Here is a 25,844-nt window from a genome sequence, read left to right as displayed (position 1 = left end):
TTTGACTGTGGCCCATTCTGAAGGAAATCTACAAGAAAATGAAAGCTAGAAATATTATCCTGTTGTATTAATTGCAGATTGTTTCATGTCTCAGTTTTCTCAGGCTCAAGTAAAATCTGAATCTTACCTAGGCTAATTTTGTTATAGATGATTTTTCTTTTTGTTCGAATTGGAAGGTAGGCTCATTTGTTATGTTCGTGGCTAAGCACCAGTGTGATTCAGCAGTGTGATTAAAAGAGATAACTTGCATCAAGACAAACAAAAAGGGATTTATTTGTAGGACAGTCTCACTGTAAGCCAGCCTTCATGGATATTCTCCTACAGTCACTAATGAGCTACACGCTTTTGTCATTCTAGTTTCCATCGACTCTATTCAGGAGGTTTGTGAGGGGAAGCAATCAGAGATCTTTCAACGCTATGCTGATGGCAGTTTTGATCCGAACTGCTGCTTCAGCATCTACTATGGAGATCATATGGAATCTCTTGACCTGGTGTCTTCCAGTGGAGAGGAAGCACGCACTTGGATCACGGGTCTAAAATATCTGATGGCAGGAATCAGTGATGAAGACAGCCTCGCAAAACGCCAGAGGACCAGAGACCAATATCCTTTTTATACTGCTTGAAAGAGTATCTCCCAGTGGTGAGGAACAATCAGCAGCATAAGGATTCCTTTAAGTATTTGTTTTACTAAAAACAAGCTCTACACTCAAAGCTTCCAAGTGGTTTCTGTTGCAGTCCCTGTTTCCAGAGACAGAAGTGCTTGAAGAGGAGTGGTCTGGGAAAGAGAATGGACTGAGAAAGGTGACTGGGCAAGAATGGACTGGAATATGTACGGGTATATTCCTTCATCTTTTGCTCCCTGTGGAAGGTTGTCCCTTTTATTCGGTTGTACAAGACAAAATACAATGCAATGTTTCAATTTGCTCAGAAATCAAAGTTGTGTGTAACGTTCTTCTTAGTGTGGGTGAATAGCATGTGTTGAATAATGAGCACAACAAATCTGGAAACTGCTATAGATATAACACAAGTGGAATTAGTTTGTGTGTTACCTTGAATTTTCTTATATCCCTAGCCTCATTTACATGAAAAAATTCCTATATACATAATGTTCTGTAACGTGCCTTGGTATTCCATTATGGTCCTTAACTCCTGTTTAATGTGGTTGAAGCAGACATTTGATGAAGCAGATAAAAATGGGGATGGCAGTCTGAGTATTAACGAAGTGCTCCAGCTGATGCACAAACTGAATGTGAACCTACCCCGACAAAAAGTCAAGCAAATGTTTAAGGTAAGAAATTAAAAGATATTTTTTTCTAAGAGAATGGTGCTTAAGCTCCTGGAGATTTAACATGAAGCCTTAATAGGAGAGCTTGTAAATACCTCAGCAGCTGGTTCGTTTCCACTCTACTGAGAGATGCTATATCGTGCATTTGGTAAATTGAACAAAGTTCCAGAAACACGTCATAAATAAATTGTTATTCATAGAAAAAAGCATTATACCAGGTACTTTGTAGTGTTATATAACATAAAGACAGTGCAAATGTTGCTTTTTGCTGCATTTGTTGATCTGAAATTCAGTCACGTAGCTTCCTCTGATTACATTCCCTCTAGTAAAGTATCCAGTATCCTCCAGTAACTGGTACTAATGAAACTCCATGTATGCAGTCTTCCATGTCCGTCATGTTTTTTTCCACTGCTAAAACCTATTTGTTTGACATTTGGTTTTCTGCTGGCCTTGACACAGTTTGTTGTGCAACTGAACTGTGAAGTTCTGTGTGCTTTTGAATTCAAAAAGTCTGGTGCGTGAAGGACCCAAGCAGAAGTTGAATCAATAGTTCTTAGTGAACTGCGATGATTTTGTGTCTGAGTCAGGAACATCTTAGCACAGTTTTCCAGCAGCTCTCTATTAAAAAAAAAAAAAAAAAAGTATTGGACATGCTGTGAGAGATTGCTTTAGAGAGAACTAAATACTGGGATTTCAGTAGAACTGGAAGGAATCAAATCATATCTGTCAATGGCATCTGGGTTTATTGTTTTGTTGTTTTTTTGAAGTCACAGTCTAAATCTATTTAAGGCATTGTACATAGCTGAATACATAATTTTGGTTTAGTTATTTGAGTGGTAGAGAGATGTTATAATCCCCGTTCACAAAGTTGAAGCAGAAGTAAGTGAATTGCCTAAGGTCACACAAAGAGCTGTGGCACAGCAAAGGTAATTCTGTTCTCTGCAGGTGCCTGAAGACTGAGCTGTCTTTTATTTTAAACATTTATTGTGGTTGTACAGGTCCTCTGCAGTTTGCAATTGATCTAAGACTGATTAAAGGTTTCTGTAAAGTTTACATCTTCACTTTTACTTGCTATTGGGATGAATGATTGTGATCTCTGCAGCAGTGCTTGCTAATGTGTTAGCTCCTGGTTGTTTCCACGCCCAACTTTGTTACCTCCAGGGTGCAGGCTGTACCCTGCGAAAGAGTATGGGACATGATGACACTGCAGCTGTTTCAGTTTTTCTGATGCAATGTATGGACAGTGTGTATGTATCTTAAGAAACATAATGTACATGTAGGTGCCTGAAGTCTCACAGATGGAATGGCAACTGTTGGAGCACTGCTTCGTGTTTACTACGAAGTCATGCTAGTCTAGTGATCACGTGAATTTAAATAATTAGATCTGGGACACATTCCAGGCTCAAAAACCATTGAGATTTGTGCATGTACTGCCTAAGAAAAACAAGGTTTTTTTGCCTGTTACTTTTTATTCATTTTTTTCTTTTTTTTCTTTCATGCCATCAAATGTTACACTTACGGATGTAGCTCAGTGAAGAAAGTAAATTAAAAACTCATTAAAATCAGTAGATTACAGCGACTCTCTTTCCAGTAGGAGCCATTAGGTTTGCTAAATTTTGACTAATTTTTCTATTAGTCAAATAGAAGAAAGCAGGTAAAACTTTTCTGCATAAAAACATTCACTCATTGTATGCTGTGTTCTGGCTTTACTGCTTGTAATCAATGATAACTATTATTCATATCAAGTGCTTTGGAAAACATATTAGCAAGGAAGAATGGATTTGCTTTGTCTCTGTGCAGTACATAATTGAACTCAACTGGTCTCAGCTGAAGACATAATTGCTACTTGATAGCTTAGAATCAGAATATTAAGCAGCCTTGAACTGAACAATCAAATTTTTCTGTTAATGAAATAGCTACTCCAAGTATTTTAAGATAAAAAAAAAAAAGGGTACATTATATATAGGCACTGAAAAAAGTTACCTTGAATATTAATTTTCTAGTTAAAAATAAAAATGGTTAAAAAAATCTTGCCATAATTACAATGGGAAAAGTGGATTTTAGTAGCTAATTCTTGCTCATGAGTGCTTTCATATTTTCACCTGGGGCTCTTTTCTAAAGGAGCTCCACGATTCCTTATTCTTCCAGCCACATCCTCCATAGCAATGGCAGCTTCAGCCTTGTAGCTGATACAGGCTCTGAAACTGCTGAAGTGGGAGACTGGAGAGGAGAAAAAATCGTGAGGTCTGTCGAGGTGAAAGAGGGGGGCAGGTGCGGGGTGTGCTTTGGGAACAAGGAGGCTGCATAAGGTTTTAAAATCTCTCTGGATCCATTAGAATAAATTGCAGGGCTGTAGAAGTACTTTGTGCTTGGGCAAATAACTGTGAAATGCTGTTAGCAAACCAGGGCGGAACTGTGCTGTGAGGGCTGCTCAGCGTTGCTGTCCATGGTTGTGAGAGCTTATCGGCAGCCTTTTCCTCAGCTGATCCGCCTGCCCTTGTGTGGCAGTACATGAAGGAAATTCAGTGAAAAATATGAAGATTTGGTCAGTAAGAAGATGCCTTAATATACTTCTAATTTTCTGGCCTGAAATGTGTTTTAACTTGTCTCCGGTGAGGCTGAGCAAAGCAATATGCTGACAGCTGATTTACTGAAAGCACACGGGAATGCTGGCAAAGCATTTTCAGCAAATATGCAAGTACTGGGTATCCTGCTTGGGAAAGTTGCATCTTTCATTTTCATACTTGTCCCCTGGCAGAATTTCCCATTCATTTTTTCACGCTTTTAGGAAATTTTGCAGATTATTAGTTTACAGCCATGGATTTAACAGAGATCCTCCCAGATCCTGGATATAAAATTCATTTTAGAATGAATGAGTTCTAATGATCCTAAGAAAATAAGAATGGGTAAATCTGCCAGATATGTGCATGCTCTCTTCTGTGTCCCAGGGTACCCTGTCTTACTTCATTGTTACAGATAGAAGAAGCCCTTCTGGGTGCCCCATGGAACAAGAAAGGCCGTAAAAATGGTTTCTTGGCTCATGCACTACTTCATACATTTAAAAAGTTCAAAGGGGAAAGCATTTGTATGACAAACATCAGTCTGTAAATCAGTCTGTTCTATCAGACCCTGCAGTGAGTAGCCATGTCAGGCAGCAACAACCTGCATTTAATTTCAGTGTTGCTTACCCTTGTGCAGGGGTTTGTTTATTTAAAGTTTGCTCAGGCTGCAGCTGGGCAGTCGGGTATCTCATTGCTGTATTGCTGTGTGATGCAGGAGGCCGACACAGACGACAACCAAGGCATGCTGGGCTTTGATGAGTTCTGCACCTTCTACAAGATGATGTCAACACGACGTGATTTGTACTTGCTGATGCTCACCTACAGCAACCACAAGGACTACTTGGATGCAGACGATCTGAGGCGCTTTCTGGAGAATGAGCAGAAGGTAGGCCTGACCCAGGAAAAGCACTCCAGTCTACGTGCCTGTCTGTCTGCCCCGGGCGTGCCTTGCCTTTCTAAAAGGCAGGGAACATATATGTGAACAGTGAGCAGCTACTCTGATTTTAGCAGCTTCGCTCTGGAGAGCGTGAATGTTAAAAATAGCCAGTTAGATGCCTCTTGGTTTTCACCTTGTAGGCTGGGAAGACTGTTTCCTGAATCTTCTTGCCCTCACTGCTTCTTTCTTCTTGTAGGCTCTTTGATTGTGTCCAGAACTGTGATGTCTACAGTTACTTTATTTATCTTGTATTCTTTTAGGACAGTCCCATCAATATCTTTCTCCAATGTTAAACGTCCCAGTGCAAAGATGTTGCTTCTGGCTCTGCTTTTATCTTAGGGCACAGTCTGCGATGAGACACTGAACTACGTTGTCACCCTTTCTCAGTTTGCAAAGTAGTAGATTATGTTCCCTGGAGCTGCTGAGAGGATTATTTATGTCTGGGGAAGTGTTTTGAGGATATGTAGTAGTGCAAATTAGGTTCTCTCTTAGTGCTTTAACATTGCATGGCTGGAGTGAGTCTTAAAGACTCTCTTCATTGCACTGATCATGATAGGAGTGTGAATCTTTGTAAACCAAGCTGCCTGGAAGTCCAACACACTTACTCCGATCCCAAATAGCCCTTGGTCAGAACAAGTTTGTTTTTTTTTTCTCAAAGATGGTAACTTGGAGGGCCAGAAAGTGGCAACGCATGTGGTATCTGTAATCTAAGAAATGAACAGATGATAAACCCACATCTCTCTGGCAGTTATGATTTTAGATAGAGGGGTGTGTTTCTGTTTCATTGGCCAATCGATCCTCCCCATGGTGAGAGGAAAATGAGCACTAGCCAGAGGACACAAATCAGCTCAGCTAATCGCTGACATGGACAGCACATGCCTCTAGGGTTTCTCTCCCTTGTCTAGCTCTGCCCTTTCTTATGAGGTACATGCAGGGAAAACAAGTGTTCATTCTGTATGTTTGAAGCTGTGCCAGAAAAATCTGTTGTTTCAGAACTTTTTCTTCTGAACCTGGCAAGCCTATAATGTGTGGACAAATAAAGGGTTGGTTGAGTTTTATTTTGTTTTGTTTTTTCCTCCTCTTTCACGTTTGTTTGTTAGGTTTTAAATTACTCCCAGAAAAGGCGTTGATCTTGTAGTAAACATGTTGTAGTTTGATTCCCCCCCCCCAAGCAAAGATTTCATGTTGCCAAAACCATCAACGTGGCCACTTGGCTCTGGTGACCATTTTCATGTGTCGTGTAAAGCAGCCGATGGAATAGATCTGCTTCATCACTTAGGACAGGAACATTAAGTAATAGCAGGGATAATAATTTGATGACAAATCAAGAAATAGCAGGAATATTAAATTATACTGCTTATCTTCCAATATGTTTATAATTCAACTTTTAAGTACAGATAAAAATATAGCTATCATAAATTGTCTTTTTTTGTAAATGTTAACATTTACAAACATTTTTCCCTTTGTACCCTTTTCTTTTTTTCAATTGAGCATGCAAAGAGACCTTGAATTTAGCAGATTTTCTTCAGCTTTCTGAGAGCAGTATGTCCTGATTTCCTTTCACCCTGCTAGTTAAAACTGATTTTTCTGCCTGCTGCATAAACATATGAGCTGTTTTCTTTTTTCTTTTAAAGTGAAACTATTTTGGTAATGCAAATTTTGATAAGGCAAATCAATCATTAATTCTACAAAAGAAGAAATCCCATTGGTATGTGACAAAGTGTGTTCAGTTTGAGCGCTCTGTGTGGCTAACAATGCTAATCAGATTCGACCTACAAAGTAGACCTCTGTTTTATTGGATGTGATCAGGCAGCTGCCAATAGGACAGAAACTTTTCACAAAGCAGTCTAGTTCTTATCTGACCTGACACTGACTGGCGGGAGTGAGAATCTCCCTGGGTAACTGGAAATCCGTAGTGCCACTCTGGATAAGTTGGCCAGTTGATGAACTGTATACAGAGAAAAGAGCTAGGAAAAGCTGTGACTACTAGTTAACACCTCCTTTTTGCTACTTCTACAGATGACAAATGTGACTAAAGAACAGTGCTTGGAAATCATCAGCAAGTTTGAACCATGCCCGGAGAACAAGAAGGAGGGAGCTCTGGGGATTGATGGTAAGCTGGCTGCTGTCGCTGTTGCAGGAGAGGGTCAACAGTGTTTAAATTCTTAAGAGAATATCACGTTTGTTTGGATAATAGAAAGTCATAGAATTTTATTAGGTTGTATAGAGTAGTAGTGCATGGTGTTTTTTTTTTTTATTCTCTATTATTTGCGGAGTTGAAATTGGAAGATTTTAGAGGTATGTATCATGATGAAGTAGGAGTCATTACAGGTCGGCTGAAACTGTGTGTGTCTCTATTTGTGCATTTGGAAAATACAATAGAATTGAGTTTTATGATTCCTGCAGGTGTTTTTGGAATTTATTTAGACTTTAATAAGAGAAGCAGTCCGATCCCTTCCCTCAAACTGTGTTCGGCCACTGGAAACTGTCTCTAGGCAGTGCAGTACTGTACATCTTTCAACTCATTTCACTGAGGAGTGATGCCAGGATGTGACCACAGATGTCAGGAGGCTTTTATTCACTATCCAACCTAATGTCCCACCATAATCCTTTGAATTGTAAACCTAAAGGTTTAAGTGAAGAGGGGGATGCAAATGAAGGGTGGATTAAATACAGACATGGTTTTTAGGAAAGTCAGAGTGGGGAATTGAACAAAACACCTGGAATGTTTTTGAAAGCAATAATCACAGCTGGTCTTTGTGACAGATAGAATACTGTGGTTTTATTTACTTATTTTACTTGTCATGTTCATGAATATGTTGGTAAAATGTCAGTATGCATTTTTAGGCTAGTTTTAGGAAGGCTACAGCAACACAAAGGACAAATTGTATTATTTATGGTATTGTTTATTTACAGGTTTCACCAATTACATGCGGAGTCCATCAGGGGACATATTCAACCCAGAACACTACCAAGTGAATCAGGACATGAGTTATCCTTTGAGTCACTATTTTATTACCTCTTCGCATAATACCTACCTCATGGGAGATCAGCTGATGTCCCAGTCTAGGGTGGACATGTACGCGTGGGTGCTACAGTCTGGCTGTCGTTGTGTAGAAGGTAAAGATCAAAGAGGAATCATCACTACTCTCCATACTTTTGTTTCTTCTGTAAAGGGACACCTGTGACTTCTGCAGAAGACTTAGGTCCCATGGTCTTCCATAGATGTTATTTGTCTGACGGGTGTCATTGTTTCTATTCTGTAGTTGACTGCTGGGATGGGCCAGATGGGGAACCGATTGTCCACCACGGATACACTTTGACTTCCAAAATTCTCTTCAAAGATGTGATTGAAACTATCAACAAATATGCCTTTATCAAGAACGAGTATGTATACAGTCTGCCAACTTTTGAAATCAAGCTCTAAGCTGGAGTAATCTCAGGCATCCTTGTAAAGGAAATGATTGAAAATCTAACCTGTTCCTGCATATGACAGACAGGCACTAGAATTATGAGTTTTCTGTGGGGAAAAGGCCTTTAGAAAGAAATAACAAGACAAAACTGGCTGAGCAGGGGCATTCTGTGCAAAGTTTTGACTGAATTTTTCTAGCAAATAGATGACAACTTAGCCACATATCTCTGGATGTGTATTCCAGTGATGACATGGTCACACTTAGCCAGGATAAGGCTGAAGGCATAGCAGTTGGTCATCTGCGAATTCAGCTAAGGAGCTAACTTCAGGCAAAGCTAGGAAGTCAACTATAGCCATCAATTTGGAAAATTTTGTCCTGCAGGCATTGTCTGGCTGAAAGATGAGGAGCTAATTCGGGCCAGATGTCAGGATAGATTTCTCTTTATTCATAATTAGTTTTTAATTAATGAATCCCTCGTAATTCATACTTAAAGTGCATTGTATAGTAGCTCTTGTTCTCATTCTAAAATATATCCTTCTCTTCCTTGAACCTCTCTGGCAAGAAGTGGAGGTTAGGACTGGGTAGTGTAGGAAAGTGAAAAGTGTGCTCTAGAAAAAAATGCATCAAATCTGATAGCAGAAATTTAATTATCCTGTGACTGTCAAAAATGTGTGGTTTGGAGTGAGTAGTGGGGTATCAGTTCTCTGCCCACACTGATAAATATAACCCCTGTGGATTTCAGTGGTGCTGATTCCCCTTGTGGGAATAGCTCTGACAGTAATAACCCTTATCCTCTTAATGCTATAAAAGCTACATTTGTGGTTGATAATACTTGCTTATATCTCTGCCAGGTACCCTGTTATCTTGTCAATTGAGAACCATTGCAGTGTAATTCAGCAGAAGAAGATGGCTCAGTATCTTACAGAAATTCTGGGAGACAAACTGGATCTGTCTTCTGTGCACAGCGATGATTCTACCAGACTCCCTTCACCAGCAAGTCTTAAAGGGAAGATACTGGTTAAGGTAAAAACATGCTCAGTTTGTTCCATCCATCCTTTTTTGTGATGATTACAATCTCTGCTTGGTTATCACTTATACACTAATTTAAATGAGGTCATGATAAGCTTTCACCTCCCTGATCTTTAGCGAACATGGATGAGTCCAGAGAATTTTAGCGTTTGCTTGGAGTATTATGATTTTCACTTCTGTAGGAGTTGATTTTTGTTTCACATTGGTGATGTGTTTTTGTTTTGTTTTAATATGTCATAGCATGAGCTGTGTGTTAACCTGCCTGTGTATTCATTTCATCCTCTAGGGGAAGAAACTTCCAGCCAACATTAGTGATGATGCAGAGGAGGGTGAAGTTTCTGATGAGGACAGTGCTGATGAGATAGATGATGACTGCAAACTAATGAATGGAGATGTAAGTTCGGTGGTCGCTTGAATGTAAATGTATCTTCAGTTTTCCTATCCCAGGGAGAACAAACCTTGTGTGAGTTCTCTGGAATGTGGATGTGGTCTAATCTTTGGGTTTCATCACAATTTTTTAAGGTTTTAAGCCTTCCTGGGCACAAATTTGGCAGAAGTGCCTACTAGACGGCACCAGTTCTAGTTATAATCTTTCAGTTTGGGAATTTTTTGCCTCTTAATATTTTTGTGCCTGCAACTGTGTATTTATGCCAGATTCTGAAGCTTTTCCCATTCCATCCAGAAGAATCCTATGTCTGCTACAGTTGTAGAGTTTGCTGTGATGGGGAGTCATCTCAGTAATTATTTCTGTTGGCTTATAACAGAAACGTCCTCTGAGTAGCTGAGTCAAGCTAACAGTCTTGATTTATTTCAGCCATTTAAGAACTGCATTAATTAGTTTTACTTTCTCATGACCTCAGACACTCTGTTTGCACTTCAGATCTAACATCTACATTAGGGCTTCACATTCTCGCACATCGTGCATGAAGTGTGATATTGAGCTGCAGGTAACTGCCTCACATTATGTAAATGAAGAGATTGTTTAGCGTGCTCCGAAGCAGTTACTAGTAGTCAATTAAGGCAGATCCTTTGGCTAGTTTCTCTTCACTCTTTTTTTCTTTCAAATAAAATTTTAGTTTTCATTAGTCCTGTTTGGAATTATTAAGCCTTTTTTTTTTTTTTTGTCGATACTTTGATTAACAGTTCTGTTTTGTTTCTAGGCATCTACTAATAGAAAAAGAGTGGAGAATATAGCAAAGAAAAAGCTCGACTCACTGATAAAAGAATCCAAAATTCGTGATTGTGAAGATCCAAACAACTTTACAGTTACCACTCTACCATCATCGGGAAAGGCTGGTCAGAAATCAGATATTAAGAAGGTGAACATGTCTTACTGTGCTTCACTCACCCCCTAGGCTTGACTACTGTTTTGCTTGTCTCTGTAGCCACTTAGTACTATTATTTCAGAACAACATTTGTTCTTTCAAAGGCTGTCTGAGGTTGGGCTTATCAATGTGTTTTGACACTCATGAAATTGTATCAGCTTACTGAATAAATTATATATTATACACTTCAGATTTCATAGCTGAATTAATTCAATTAATGGTGATGCCAGGTGAGCGTCACTGTCAGATATGCAAAGCTTTTTTTTTTCCACTCAGCAATTAGAGCATGAAATGTACACAAGAAATGACTTTTCAACAGAAAGAGTTTGTTTCCCATTATATAAAAAAGTGAATATGAAAGTTGGGCTTTTTTTTTCCTCAGTTCTCTATGTTCTATGCATTTATATTTGTATTTTATACTAACAGTTATTTATAAAAATGTACTCAGCCTACAGAGCACACTTCATGAACTTGAGGCATTGTCAGTTTAGAAGTTGTGATAAGCCACAAAAAGCTTAGGAAGGTTGCTGCATACAAATGAAAAACATTGGAGGCCTGCCAATAAGCAGGTGTACTAACTGGGGATTAAAACTAGAGAGCTAAAACTCAGCTTTCCAAAACTTTCTGTTTCTATTGAGTTTTGTATGTACTTTTAAGCTTAATGATTTATGTGAAATATCAGACAGTATTCCTGTAAGTTCTGCCACTATGCTGAGACTTCTGGGTTAGCCAGAACAATCTGTGTTCTGTTAGACTGGAAAACAATGAAACTGTAAGGTCATATTAAAGCCTAGTGGCACCAACAAATTATATACATATTTAGGGTTTGCAAGAATTTTGCTTCTTTCTTACCATGAAGAATTTGCGGAAAACCATGTAATTGAGGTCACATCTCATGGCAGGATTAAGTCCTGTTAAACCAGACTTTTAAAATATTAAGCTACAAAACAGTCTGCTGTCAGTGAATGTATGAGACTTGACACTCAAACCTTGCGTGGATGAAAATAAACTTTCATGGTGCGTGGTATTAGGTATTTTTGGGGTTTCTGTCTGTTCTGAATGTTTCTGTTGACAAAAGTGGTGTCAGTTATTGCTGGGATAAAAGGTCTTGTGCTCAGCTTGTGTTTAAAAAAAACCTGCACTGGTTTGGTGAAGTTCTGTTGATGCTTTAGGGTGGGTTGCTTCACAAACTACTTTTGATTGTGTTTAAATACGATGTCTATAGCACCTTATTTGGTCTACTGCATTATTCTTTCTGTTTGATTACTTCAGAATAAACTTGAGGATGATGCAGAATCTGGGGAAGACTTCAGTACCAATAAAAGGCATAGCCGAACGTTGATGGGCAGCTTTTCTAAACGCAAGGTGAGCCACTCAAGAAGATTAGGTCTACACTAAAGATTGCATTCTTGGATAGATTCTATATTTGCTCACAATGGTGGAGAGGAATATCATAGCTGGATTGTCCAGCAGAGGCTTGCCTTCAGACTCACAGAAGAAACAGGGTGGATAACTGGTTGTAGTTGTGCATAACAGGTAGTTTCAAATTACATCAAAGAATAAAGCATCCAAGATTTAATCTGAAAACATTAAAACTGGTTTGCACTTTTTATGTGAGGCTCTGCACTTTTTTAATAAAAAAACTTAGATGTTGGGCTGAGCCATCCTCATGTGCATGCATATCATTCTGCAGTACTACAGATAAATGGATACTCAAAATCAATAGTGCCTTCAAAATGCTGAAGGTTTTGCAGAATCACAATGTGACTGAGGTTGGAAGAGACCTCTCAAGGTCATCTTGTCTGCCCCCCCTGCTCAAACAGGGCTGCTTAGAGCAGGCTGCCTGGGACCACATCCAGGCACCTTTTGAATGTGTACAAGGAAGAGGACCCCACAGCCTCGCTGAGCAGCCTGTTCCAGTGTTTGGTCACTTTCACAGTAAAAGTGTTTCCTGATCTTCAGATGTAACCTCACATGTTAGAGTTTGCACCCACTGCTTCTTGAAAAGCAAGTTTGCTGACACACATTTACTGACACATTCGTTTGTACCACCAATATGGAAGTGGTTTGTACCATGACAGCTTCTGTGTGCTACCGCAAAGCCCTCTGCATACATGTAACTCGTGTTGCTATTTTAACACCATAGAACTTGTTAGTAGTTTCCTTGATTGCTTTATTCAAAACAGTTCCTCACAGAAAAGAGCACAGAAAATTTTCTCCTCAATTTTTATTACAGACTGTTTTAAATGTCTTGAGTTTATTTTTCTTGTTGATTGTTCCACATCATTTGTAGAAAAGGGTGAGTCTCTCTTGAATATTAATATCAGTTTAAAACAATGGTTTTATTTCATTCTGGCACAGAAAAAAGGAAGCAAATTGAAAAAGGCAACCAGTCTGGAGGAGGATGAAGACGACATGGATTCTCAAGGAAATGTAGCCAGAGGCTCTGTACATTGCACCAGGTTTGTTACAAGTGGTTTTGTTTCTAAAAAGAAGATGCCTACATAAATGTGCCCACTAAATAGACATGCTACAGCTCTAGAAGCCAATTTGTTGAGGGCTGTCTGTAGTTGTGTGACAGGAATCTGGTATAAGGGTATATCCGTTGTCTGCCACATTATCTCAATGATATCTTGGTGCCATTTGGCCTAATTAGCAAAGTACAGTGGACCTAATGTGTCTTTTGAGCTCTTACCATCTCATCCAGCTGACATATAGACTGTTTGATTGGTAGCCCAGTGAATTCATTAAGGTTGATTTGCATAGTGCATCAGCTCCCCAGCAGATTTTTGGTTTCTAATTTGCCACGTGCATCAAGGTTCGTGTGATGTTTTTGAGTTCTCTTTGGAAACTGCCTTTTCAAAAATCCTGACATCAAAGGTCCTTTGTGGAATGGCTGCATAAGATTCAGGCTATAAAAAAAAAGAAATCAGATCAAGCAGTTCTCTAGGATACTTTGGGAGATTAGTTGTTAGTGATAACCTGAAGCAAGTAAGGAGGATCAGAGACTTGTTCTGTATACTTTAATGTGGTTGTTTCCATAACTTCTGTGCTTTGACAATGAAGCTCTGTGGTATAAAACTGTTAAATGCTTCCTTGGTGTAAGATAGACTTCTTATTTGTCTTTACCCTGATTTATTTTTAAATATGAGAAGGAAAATTTCTTTCTTAATTCACAGAAAATTGATTTGCTTTATCGTTCTAGGATAAACCGACAGAAGAAAACAATGAAGCTGTCTCGGGCACTCTCAGACCTGGTGAAATATACAAAGTCTGTTGGCATCCATGATGTTGAAACTGAAAGTAGGTTGAACTAAAAGTATCCTAAAAGTAATTGCTTCGTAAAGAAGTTGAAAGGTTTATGTTATCATACCTATCCGTATTAAAAGCTGTTTATCTGTTTGTTTCTCCCCTGCCCTGAGAAGAGTTTAACAGAAGAGCTGCGCACAATAAAGCTATACTATTTCAAAGTGGCTCACCACTTGCTATTCAGAATCCACAAAATGAGTCTAGAGTTGTGTGACAGCTTCCATAAAGGAGGTAAAGCTATAACAGGTAGTAGTAACACATGTAGTCTTCAGTAGCTTTTATAAAGGTTGCTCCACACTATTTACATCCTGGGAAATAGCAGAGGACTTAGTTATTTTCTTGGGAGGAAAGGTCTGAAGAGCATTTCAAATCAACAGAGGTGTCTCCGGAGTTTGGATTTTACTTCAAACCTAGTGAAATGTCCACGTTAAATTTCTAGGATATTTCAGTCCTCTTCCTAAGTTTTCTGCATCTGATTTTTACAGGAATCAAGATTTAGTTAAAAGCGTCAGAAAAAGAAAATTGCTTGCCAGAAATCAAACTTTCTTTGAGCAAATTCAAAACATCTTAGAGAGTGTTTTTTTAAACTTCTTAATGAAGATTCAGGTCGTTCATTACATTCAGCTTCATTTTCCCAGCTATAACTTCTCCAATTAGCACAATTATTCTTCTGTAGTATAAGAAAAAGATAGCACCCAATGAGTTGGAATTATTCAAATTATGATAGATCATTATAAGTAATTAGTGCTGTCTTTGTTTGAATGCTTTATTTAGATAATAAATAAATAACAAGATGACCTCTGATCACCTCTTGTCGTCTTTGTAGTCTCTTCTAGCTGGCAGGTTTCGTCTTTCAGTGAAACAAAAGCCCACCAGATACTGCAGCAAAAGCCTGCACAGTATCTACGTTTCAACCAGCACCAGTTATCCCGCATCTACCCATCTTCTTACCGTGTAGACTCTAGCAACTACAATCCCCAGCCATTCTGGAATGCTGGCTGCCAACTTGGTGAGCAGAAAGAAAGCTTATTTATTTTTTTGCTTTATTTTGGAAGGAACTTTTTAATGGGAGCTGCAGAACTAACTCTCAAATATGAGTTCTCTCCTCATCCAAGTCTACTGCCATTTGAGTCCTTCTTGTTATTTTCTATATTGTTACCTAGATAGATTACCTCAAAAATGCATCCTACATGCAGGCAATTGTCTGATAAATGAACATCCTTTTCAAATGAAAGAAGACTTCAGAGTTCAGACTCTTTCAAGGAGCTTCTCTCCCTGAAGCTGTGATGTCTGCTATATAAGAGAAATCTTTTTCAGAAAAATATTTGAGTCTTTGCATCCAAGAAGTCAAATGTCAAAACATATTTAGGTCTTCTTTCTTTAACTTGTTTCTACAAACAGAAATGTTGTCAATGTACTTTGGTAGTAATATCACTTTTTCTTTTTTTAACAGTGGCATTAAACTACCAGTCAGAGGGGAGAATGCTGCAACTAAACCGGGCCAAATTTAGTGCCAATGGGAACTGTGGCTATGTCCTCAAACCAAACTGCATGTGTCAAGGTAAGAAAAATCAGTAGAATAAGTGGATTACTTATTGCCTGAGAAGAGTTTATGTGGATCCTTATTATAGTTTGTTGAAAAATACATTTCTGATGCTAGAAGCAAGTAAGCCAGAAGGTATCAGCAACTAAAGCTATCCCCAAAGTTGCTGCTCTTTCACATTCTGTGGCTTCTCATTCTTTCAGGTGTCTTTAATCCAAATTCGGAAGACCCATTGCCTGGTCAGTTGAAGAAACAACTGGTTCTACGAATTATCAGTGGTCAACAGCTCCCAAAACCAAAGGATTCCATGTTGGGAGACAGAGGAGAGGTATTGAGCTATTGGTGACTGTTCTTATGTTGGTGAAGGTTTATTTCCAATTTAGCTGAGCTAAGTGTGAGGATTTAACTTCCTGCAGTTATCTGTTGGGAGACATAAAACATTAATAAATGAGCACTTAGTATCCTAGATCTTTAGGTGGTTTTCATGTCTACTAAGCATCACAGCAACAGCCTGATTTTTTTTTCCTCCAATTGTCAATACAGTTCCTCCAGGACAAGCAAAAACAGGACAATAAGCTCATCATTCTACTCACAACAGTACTTTAAATACCCTCCAAACCCCTCTGCTTGCATCAATCTGCTCCCAGTCCTTCATTTAGCACAGTATTACATGTTTTCTTTCTGTCCTTCCTTTGGCTTTCTGGTGTATGATTTTTTAAAATTGTTATTATTTATTTTGTTTTGTGATGACCTTTTTTTGTTTGTTTGTTTTATAATGCCCCTGGCAATTCCACGTAAGGAAATACCAGACTGAAATGAGTCAAATTTGCAACTCCTTGGTACCTTTTTTAAGACTTTTGTTAATTACTTGTGTTGTTTATCAGTGTTGCAATATCATTCACATGACTTTATTAGTCATTAACAAATGATAGGATGAGGCAGTTTTGTTGAATTAAAATTTCCTTTTAGCCTTTTGCCTCTTAGAAATAGAATCAAACCTCTCAAATGAGTTCTTACATGCTTGGTTTTTATGTGGATGTTGCAATCTGCTTCTAAATATTCTTTCTCCACAGAACTGTTTTAGGTAAACTACCCTAAAAAATAAATGTGGTAGAGTCATACTTAAGGTTTGTTGAACCTGCTTGGTTTCAATAATTTATTTCTTATTTTTATTAATATCACATATGTGACAATATGGAATTTGTCCTAATTCAGTTTACACTCAGATTTCAGAGGATGAAGAATAATCTTTTAAACTGCCATTTTATCCTGAACAGTAGGGGAATTTCTTGTCTTTTCAATATTTATTTTCTGTTTTCCAGATCATAGATCCATTTGTTGAAGTAGAAGTTATAGGTCTGCCTGTTGATTGCTTCAAAGAACAAACTAGAGTAGTTGATGATAATGGTAAGATCATATGTGTTTTGTTTGTTTGTTTTGTTTTTTTATGGTTGAAACATCCTCTTTCAGGCAAGCTGTTCATCAGGAGACAAACAGATGAAATTATGTGCCTATTATAGAAGAAAATGAGAAATGGATTTTTAATCATTTTTGCTGTTTATCATTCTTGGGTCTTAAATTGTTCAAATGAGTTGGTATGATGTTGTGAAGGTCTTGGTGTGATATGAGCTGTTTGTCTGACTTCTCACTGAGTATGAGAAAAGGCTATTACAAGCTAGTGGTTGTCAAAAAAGTCAAAAGAAATTCATCTTGTTCAAACACAACTTCTTGTGCTGTTGCACCTCCTACTGAAGTGAGTAGGGGTACTGGATTATCAAAAAACAACGTTTAAACTATTAGGAAAACTAGAATGTCATTGCAGTTTAGGCATTCCTTATATAGGCAGTCTTCTTTCTTCATCTGTCTTGTGAACAAAATATGTAAAAGCTAATTCTTTCATTCCTAGGTTTTAACCCAATGTGGGAAGAAACATTGGTGTTCACACTGCACATGCCAGAGATTGCACTGATTAGGTTCCTTGTGTGGGATCATGATCCAATTGGACGTGATTTTATTGGACAAAGAACAATAGCTTTCAGCAGTATGATGCCAGGTAAGACATAAATGGGGAATTACCAAATCAGTTGGCTAGGATTTTTTTTTTTTGCAATTTACAAAAGGAAAGTCTTTAGATGCTTTTTCTAGCATCTGTTTCTCCTTGTCAGCTTTGCTCACTCTGTTTCAGGTTACCGCCATGTATACCTAGAAGGTATAGAAGAGGCATCCATCTTTGTTCATGTGGCTATTAATGACATCTGTGGTAAGGTGAGTGCTGTCAGAGCAATGCAATTTGGTCTGCATGTGTAAATGAACTGACAAGATTTTATATCACACGAGGGAAGCCCAGTGGGTGAGGGTCCAAACTAATTTATTTATTCTAACTTCATCTCTGTGATTGTCATGGTAGCCTGAGATCTGTCTGAATACAGACAAAAAGACAAAGGTTACATTATAAAAAGAGATTCTTGCAGCACATTTTAGAGGGAGCCACAGGGGGCAGGTTATTTCATTGTAGTGTATGCACATTAATATGATTAAGTGTGGTTATGTCCAGTACAGTCAGTGCACCTTGCTGAACAAAAGGTTATACCCCTGAACCGCGTGTGCTTTCTGTCTGCAAAGCTTATTCTATGAAGGCTCTGTCTGCCTGATGTTCTTGCATTTTAAATTTAACTAAATTGTTAGACATTATTTGCTTGGGGTGTTTTTCCATAATAGCACTTCAAGTGCAGAGGAAAGATGATCCTCATAATCATTGCTGGGCTTATTCTTCCCTGCTTATTTGTTAGTAATAGTGTGTTTGCTTCATGTACAGGAAAAATACAACTTGATGGGTGCTGTGCCTATTAAAATAAAGCCTTAACTTTTCTTTGGCCAGCTGGCAGTGACATGGCTTATTTCCTCTCGGTGCACTGGATTTAGTTACTTTCATGGGATTAATTCCAATGAGTTTCAGGTAGACTTAAGTATGTTGTAGTGCCTTGAGAACCTCAAAACCAGTTTATATCCACTCACAATGTAAGACTGAGCCATCTTTCAACAAGCTGAAATTTCAGTATCCTGACAGCAGAAGGCACCATTGAATAGGCCAGGAATTGTGAGTTCTTTTTCTTGTGGTGTGCTTCATGCAAGAGGAATTAAAGTAATTCTTAAAAAGGAAAATATCTCTTTAGACTGCTAGGTTTGAATGGGGTGAAACTAAAATAACTACAAGGAAAACATTTTATTTTTATAGAACGAAGGGCTGTTTCTGGAAAGAAGGTCACTTCAGATATTTCAGTTAATGCCTGTAAAAGGAATGAGATATTAAGTTCAGCTCCTGCTTTTTTGTCTGATGTCTAACACAAAAGCCTTTGGGCAGATATAGCTTCATCAGGATAGGGATGGGAGTACTGCCTGAAACTTTGTATGATGGCATTATGAATCTGTTTGAAGGTAGCTCTGTGGAGCTACCAAGACTTTGCAAGAGACTTTAAAAGCTTTGGGTAAAAGAGAGAGTTAGTGTTGGTCTGAGTAAGACAGAAAAATTTTTAATTTCTGACTGTAGGGTCTGTCATAAATAAAAGGCTAACATGGAGGTGATGGTAAAAAGACCAGTCCAAATCTTGAGGGAAGAGTGATACCAATCTGAGTATTTCAATGCTAAGATCTTTCCTGACTTTGTTTTTGGGTTCAAGGGAAGTATATAGTGTGTAAGTCGTGCCTTTTATTGGCAGTGGGTAGGGATGTGATTCTGTCTGTAACGTTGCAGATGCTTGCTGGATGTGTGCATTAGCACAGATTCAAACAGCTTTAAATTTTATTATGAACTTCTTTGGAATTCCCGTGTTAGGCCTACTACTCTTTCTTGAATAGCTCTATCAGACACTCCACGCTTGTAACAAGAAGGTCAGGTAGCTCATCCTTGGGCACGAGGCCAGTGGGAATTGATCTGATCTGATTAATGGCGGTGTCCTTCACCTCAGTCCTGTGTTTGCTGTGTGGCTCCAGCAGAGAGGCTGACTGTCCTTAACAGCCTTACTCATCCTTTTGTGAATTCTTCTTCTTAGTCAAAATGATAGAGAACAGACAGGTTCTCTTCTACCTCCCAGTGCTGCTGTATGCAGTCTTTATGCTCCAGTTTTTCACTGCTTTCAGGTGATGCCCTCTGTGCTGATATTGTAAGGATAGCAAATATTTCGGTATTCTTCATTAGCAATCAAAGCCGGGAGTTTAGTATCCACTGTCAAATGGGACAAAGACAAATTGGGTCTGCCTGCTGTAGTGGCTGATAGCTGCATCAGCTTCCAAGTCACTGCTCTTGACTGCAGTGCTTTGTGAAAGAGATCATGTTCACAGTTGTGTGAAAATATGAAGAAAATATTGAAGAAACACTACACAGCCCTTTCTGCTTTGGTCTCTAGATCATGTTCTGCTGTGAATTTCGGTTAACAGAGTTTTGCTAAAATAAGAACTGTTTCCCCTCTTCTAATTATTGGCAGAAAAATCACCACAGTTATCAGTCTAATTTAACCCATCCTTTATTAACTCAGATATTCTACTGCAAGCATTTGGGAGCTTTTTTTTCTAGATGTAGATATTCCACCCTCAGTAGCTTAATATCACAGAAGCACAGTTAGATTTCCTTCACCTTAACTAGTGTTTAACTGATTATTTTTTTCTAGATTGCACTGTTTTCTTGGAGACACTTCTCCTTGTCTGTGTCTCTTCCATAGTCTATTAATGTATTGTGGAATTTCTTGTGTTTTTCTAGATGTGCATATCTTTGAGATTCTCCTTCGCTGCTGTTTTGTGTCTTATTTGCCTTTACTCTGTCTGTTTGTGATTTCAGTGGGCTTCTCTATGTCAAAAAAAGTCTACTTTTAGAAGCAGAACATTTTTAGACGCCTTGAAGGTACCCCTCCTGCCTCAGGGAGGTGTAGTGACCACCACCACACACCTGCATGCCTCTAACTCTTTTAGCATCGGTGTTCCCTTAGTAGCATTTTGGAGCTCTTCAACTCATGTAACGTGGATTGTGACATTTGGCTTGGTCAGTTCTATTGGGTCATTGATCAACCAGAGAGCCCTGAATTTATGAAGTAGATCCAGGATAAAAGTCCTTCTAGATCCTTTCTTTCTCTCTTCTTCGAGTCTCTACTTACTGTCTTTTCTCTTACATGCTGTAATTCTTTTACATGGAAAAGAACATTCAACAGTGAATTGTTTGCTAAATTGTGGGAAAGCCTCGTGCTGCTTTGTAAGTCTCCTGAAGAATTAAATAGGCCAGTGACAGCTGGAGTAGAGGCTGAAAGCACATATTCTGGATCTCCGTCAAAATGGCTCTCTTTTTCCTTTTTTTTTTTTGTAAGTTAACCAAATTTGTCTTTGCATTCTTGAATCAGTCCATTGATTCAAGCAATAGCGGCTAACTTAACAAAGATGCACCAAAGAAACCAGAATGATACCTGAGGTCCTGCACTGTGTGTCACTCATTTCATCAGTGCTTTTCTTTCTTTTGTTTTTGGGGATATTATTTGTATGTGTGTATGACAATTTTTGTTCTGGATTTTGCAAACATTTATATTGTGTGATTTTTGTACCAATAAATATGTGTACTTGCCAACTTGCAGCAATTGGAGCAGAAGATTTTTTGCTTCGCTCCTTAACAAATGCTGAATCTCATTTTGAAGCTTTCTGGTGGAAGCTGGATCCACTGTGATCCAAGCAGACTGTTCAATAGCCTGGCTCTCACAGGACACGTATTAATATTTCAGTTACATTTTCTCTGCCATGTATTATTGGCACTTTTTCCTCCACAAATGGGGGGGAAAAAAAAAAAACAATCCCTAACTTCTTTATCTTACCCTGTATATATTTGTAAAGTCCATTTTATGTCTCCTGTTAGCCATCTCTGTCTCACACTGGGTCTTGGCATGTTGTAGCTAAACTTCAATCAGAAGCTGCTAAACTTCCAGCCTGAAATAATATTCTGAATGCTTTCACTGGGGTTCATCTCAGGCGAATAAATCATGATTCCACATGCCGGATTGCACAGGACACTTATGAATAAAAGCAGCTTTTAAGCTAGTGCAGTTAACTGTACAATACAACTAGTTCTATTGGTGAGTTCCTATGAAGCAAAACTTGAAATATGTCAGCATGTACTCGAATATTTTGGGAGTGACCATTGTAATTTAAATGAGATCTTTCTGACCCGTTGTTTAGCACTGCAGAAAAGTGGCCTCACATGGGACATCACGGGGTAACGGAGTTGAACGGACAGCAGATGCCAACAAGTACTGATACTGATCATATTTATCATGGGTTTCTTACAATGCTTGCGCGCTGCATTTTTGTTCATTGTTTATGCTTGAGGAAGAGAACTACTGATATTAAAGAATCTGATCTAACTGGGAAATAAAGGGAACAAAGGAGGAGAAGATTAGAAAGGAAAAGTTTTCTCTTTAACTGATTTTTATGTATGGGGCTCTATGTACAGAGCAAAGCCCGTCTACCCTTTATCATACATCAGCTTTAAAAGTTGGCAAGTACACCTGGAATGTTTACAGGAATGCTGAGACTCTTTCAGTTTCACTGAAATGTAAATCTGCCGGATGAAGGTGGGAGATCCTTAACAGTTTGTGGTTATATATATTCAATGCTTAAATAAGAGCTGAAGTGTGGGAAGTATTCTCTTACCAACCCGACTAACTTCCTTTGTTTATAATGTGTTTCTTCAGTGATGAAAACACACGTGAGTGTCTTTGGATGTGTTGTGTAGTAGGAAATGATCAAATGTAATCGCACAGGAGAAAAAAGAGGACTCTTTGAGGATCCTGTGCCACACACCTAGTTGTAACATGTAACTGCTGCTCGTGGTAGTGCTCGATGCAAGTGCAGTGTCAATCTCGTTTATGCTGAAAGCCAAAATATGATACTTTTATGTCCACTGTGTATTTCCTGACAGCTTCTAAAGAATGTAAAGCTCCATTTGAACATCCAATTTGTTATTAGATGTATTAAGTCAAGACTATTCTTTAGCCTAAAAGGTCACTATCATTTAAATTCTGTAACCACCCAATGTTGCATGAAAATTAAAATTGAAATGATTTCAAAATATCTTTTAAAAAAAAAAAAAAAAAAAATGCTGCCATTCTACAGCCTGTTTTGTGTGTGCTGTATTTATTTTTCTTTCCTTTTTTAGTTTTGTTTTTGTGTTTCCTCCTGTCATTTATTCAGGGCATTCTTTTTGTTCCTGCTCGGACCTTGGTTGCATGCTACAAAGTCCTTGTCTAAAGTATGAGCGCTAGTTGATATCTCCAGTGTAAGAGACAGGAAAAATAATTGGATTTGGCAGGATCTAATGTGCAATTCTGCACAAGTGTTGTGTCCTGCACAAGTTGGGAAATTCAGCTCTGTGTTTCCAATTAATTTAATTCTTTGGCAATTCTAATTGGCCCTATCCTAACATTTTTAAGTCTATGAAATTGCATTTTTTTAAATTGAAAAACATGCTCAATTTTTAAAGACTGTTCTATTTTCCTGGATTACTGTGGTGACTTGATTGCCTGTGCCTCCTCCATGTTGTGCTATGTATCCACATGATGAATCTGTTGGGACAGAATTGTTTTAAACATGCACATTGTGTTGGGAAAATGGCCCATACCTCACAGAGCTTTGTGTTTAAAAACAAAACAACAACAAAACCAGGAAGCTGTATTGCTTGAAAGGAAACCCTTCAACTTTAATCTTAGAGTCTGAGTTGTGTGGCATTACGAATACCTGAGTTTTGTTGCTTTCCACATGCACTGAGAAACTCTTCAGCTTTGAGAACTAGACCCTTATACACTGACATATTTCCTTTTTCACTTTTTCTCTTCAATATTTTGTGATTTTATTTTTTTTGTTGTAAGTAGCTATAAGCTAGTAAGAAAATTATGACAAGTACAGAGATAAGGCTGGTTGGAAAATTTTATGTAAACACGGTTCAACAAAAAATGTGAAATTTTGCAAAACTGTTGCTACTGATCTCTTCCGTTTTTAATTCTTGTCCTATTTTTGGCTATGTTCTCATGCTGATGGTAGGCATATGGCAGAGGACTCCTTGTGCATGCGTGTGTGTGGTGCATGAGTCTGTGATTTGATCGTTGAACTTGAGCTCCTGTGCCCAAAGGAGGAGACTTGCACTTCCTAGTAAGACTTTGTTTTTCTTATTTTTCCAGGTCAAACAAGCTCTAGGCCTAAAGGGCCTGTTTCTCAGAAATCCAAAGCAGGCATCTCTGGACAGTCATGCTGCTGGTCAGCTCCACCGCAAACACTCCTTTAGCAGCCACATCTTGAGACGGACAGCAAGTGCCCCCACCAAAAGCCAGAAGAAGAAGAAGGGCTTTCCCGAAATTGCTTTTGACACAAAAGACAACAGCTCTGAAGGGGCCAGCGAAGACCGTGAAGCAGAAGCTGCCTCACAGCCTCGCTTTGAGCAAGAGGCAGAAAGTGCTCCTCTGTCACCAGCTCCCAGAGATGGTGCCAGTGGGGAGGTACATGGCAAAGGGTTGAAAGGTAAGGCCCATAGTTCTCGTAAAGCCAAAAGCCACAGTTGTGCGCAAGGGGGTGCTGCTTTCAGTGAACCCATACAGAGGTCTAACAGGGTCCGGCTTCAGGAGCACCAGAGCGAGAAGCAAAGCGTCTTTGCACGCTGCGCCATCAACAGCTCTGGTAGGATTGGCGTGGCCACCAATTGCATGAAATGCATGATTGGTTCCAAAGAAAGCCCAGATCTAGAAAGCAAGTGGAGCGACCATCCTACCAGGCCTCTCGCTAAAGATATGCTTCACCATGAGCAGTATAGCAGTATAACTGGAGAAGAGAGGTTAGAGCTAAAAGACTGGGGTGGTACAGGCCAGCCCAGACCGCAGTCAGATTTGCAGTCTTGCAGCAGCCCTGGAAATGCTGATGACCTAACAAGGAGCACCCAGTCTTTTGTGACCCCAGGGAAGAAAAATGTTGAATCTAAATGCCATGGAATAAAGGCTCGTTCCCGGCAGCGGTGGCAGTGCCAATCAGGTGGCAAGTATGGAAGCACTGTCAACTTGGTTCCAGCCAGCAATGGCTCTATATCCTCCAACTCCAGCAGTCTAGAAAGCCTTGGAAGCCCAGAATTCCCCAAGCACTGGTCTGAAGCTTCTCGAAGGCAAGTGGGCACCCTACAGAGGGAAATGAATGCCTTGTTCGTTCAAAAATTGGAGGAAATTCGAAGTAAATCCCCTATATTCTTTACTGGTAAGACTAGATTTTCTTCACCCTTCTCCACCTTAGATCACATCATTGTCTCAGCTGCTACGTAGCATCTTAGAACCTGCTCTGTGTTGCTTTGCTATCAAGAGCGCTTTTTCTTTATTTTTTGCAATGACAAGAAAGGAATTGCATAAATATTTTTATTTTACTTTTTTTGTAGATGTGTCTGGTTTAGATTAGTCCTTCCCACACTTAGCTGACCATCTGCAGTAGTAAAAACTGTCAATAGTCCATGAATGTTTGGGTCGCTTGTTCAAGGTTTTTTTGTTTCCTTGTTATTTTGTGTTTTGTTTTTATTTTTTAGCAAACGTGGTATGATACTAAGTAAATTTTGAGATCCAAACCAGAGCATTAAGTAGAGATTGAATATGGGAAAACCGTGTTAACAAACATTATTTCCACTACCAGTGTTTGTGTTTTATTGAGCAATAACCACAGCAGAGCTGCTATTTAATGTGCACTCCTCTAACAACAAGCCAGTCCCTTCCTCAAAGAACTTGCAGTTTTGTATGTAAGTTACTGACATCAGTTCAGGGATCAGTGGATGGAATTCTATGGTCTGGGTTATTAAAGAGATCACACTTGACCGTTCTGGCCCTTCACATATAAATCCTCAGTATGCAAACACTTAGATGTGCTAAATGTTGTTTGTGTGATTTGACTGTGACCAGAGGGCACAGAGTTACATAATATAAAGCAAGCAAGGTATGTGACCTGATGTTACTTGACATCAGCCAAGCTGTGTGGACTGTTAACGTTTCCCAATCGCAAAGTAAAATCTGTGCATTTAAAGGAAGGCTGCTTAAGCTACAGCATTTTATTTTAGAGTTGTTTCAAACCAGGGATATGCATGTGCTCACTGGGATCGTGTGGCTGTGTCTTTTCAAATGAACTGTATGTGAATATGGAAAATAGGAACAGAGGTTACTGAGATATATATATTTTAATAAGGAACCTGGCTTTTCTTCTCCCCTGATTTGGCAGAGAGGGGAAGGAAGGGAAGAGATTTTGACAAAATTTCCTCTCTAACAGAACAACTGTGAAAAGGAAGTAAAGAAATACAGCTTTTCCCTATTACTGCAGGAGTGTCTCTTCAGATTCCTTCCACTTAGTTGTCTAAGGAATATGAGCATTGATGATTACATTTTCAGGAACTCTTAAGTGAC

At 38.9% G+C, this 25,844-nt stretch overlaps 1 protein-coding gene across 1 annotated transcript in view; it reads left to right on the top strand.

Annotated features, from left to right (window-relative positions):
* Positions 1-25,844, top strand: part of PLCH2 (phospholipase C eta 2) — a 44,787-nt gene that overhangs the window by 12,902 nt on the left and 6,041 nt on the right. The window contains exons 3-21 of the mRNA XM_084494690.1: positions 358-601; positions 1,159-1,288; positions 4,562-4,732; positions 6,803-6,896; positions 7,700-7,903; positions 8,050-8,170; positions 9,048-9,219; positions 9,512-9,619; positions 10,386-10,544; positions 11,823-11,915; positions 12,912-13,012; positions 13,756-13,853; positions 14,686-14,868; positions 15,313-15,420; positions 15,606-15,730; positions 16,725-16,809; positions 17,309-17,455; positions 17,588-17,667; positions 23,607-23,943. Of these exons, the coding sequence (XP_084350816.1) occupies positions 358-601; positions 1,159-1,288; positions 4,562-4,732; positions 6,803-6,896; positions 7,700-7,903; positions 8,050-8,170; positions 9,048-9,219; positions 9,512-9,619; positions 10,386-10,544; positions 11,823-11,915; positions 12,912-13,012; positions 13,756-13,853; positions 14,686-14,868; positions 15,313-15,420; positions 15,606-15,730; positions 16,725-16,809; positions 17,309-17,455; positions 17,588-17,667; positions 23,607-23,943 (2,760 nt within the window). The remainder of the gene's footprint in view (positions 1-357; positions 602-1,158; positions 1,289-4,561; positions 4,733-6,802; positions 6,897-7,699; positions 7,904-8,049; positions 8,171-9,047; positions 9,220-9,511; positions 9,620-10,385; positions 10,545-11,822; positions 11,916-12,911; positions 13,013-13,755; positions 13,854-14,685; positions 14,869-15,312; positions 15,421-15,605; positions 15,731-16,724; positions 16,810-17,308; positions 17,456-17,587; positions 17,668-23,606; positions 23,944-25,844) is intronic.

The sequence above is a fragment of the Aythya ferina genome (assembly GCF_964211825.1).
Source record: "Aythya ferina genome assembly, chromosome: 21".
NCBI lineage: Eukaryota > Metazoa > Chordata > Aves > Anseriformes > Anatidae > Aythya > Aythya ferina.
This window is presented reverse-complemented; position numbering and strand designations above follow the sequence as displayed.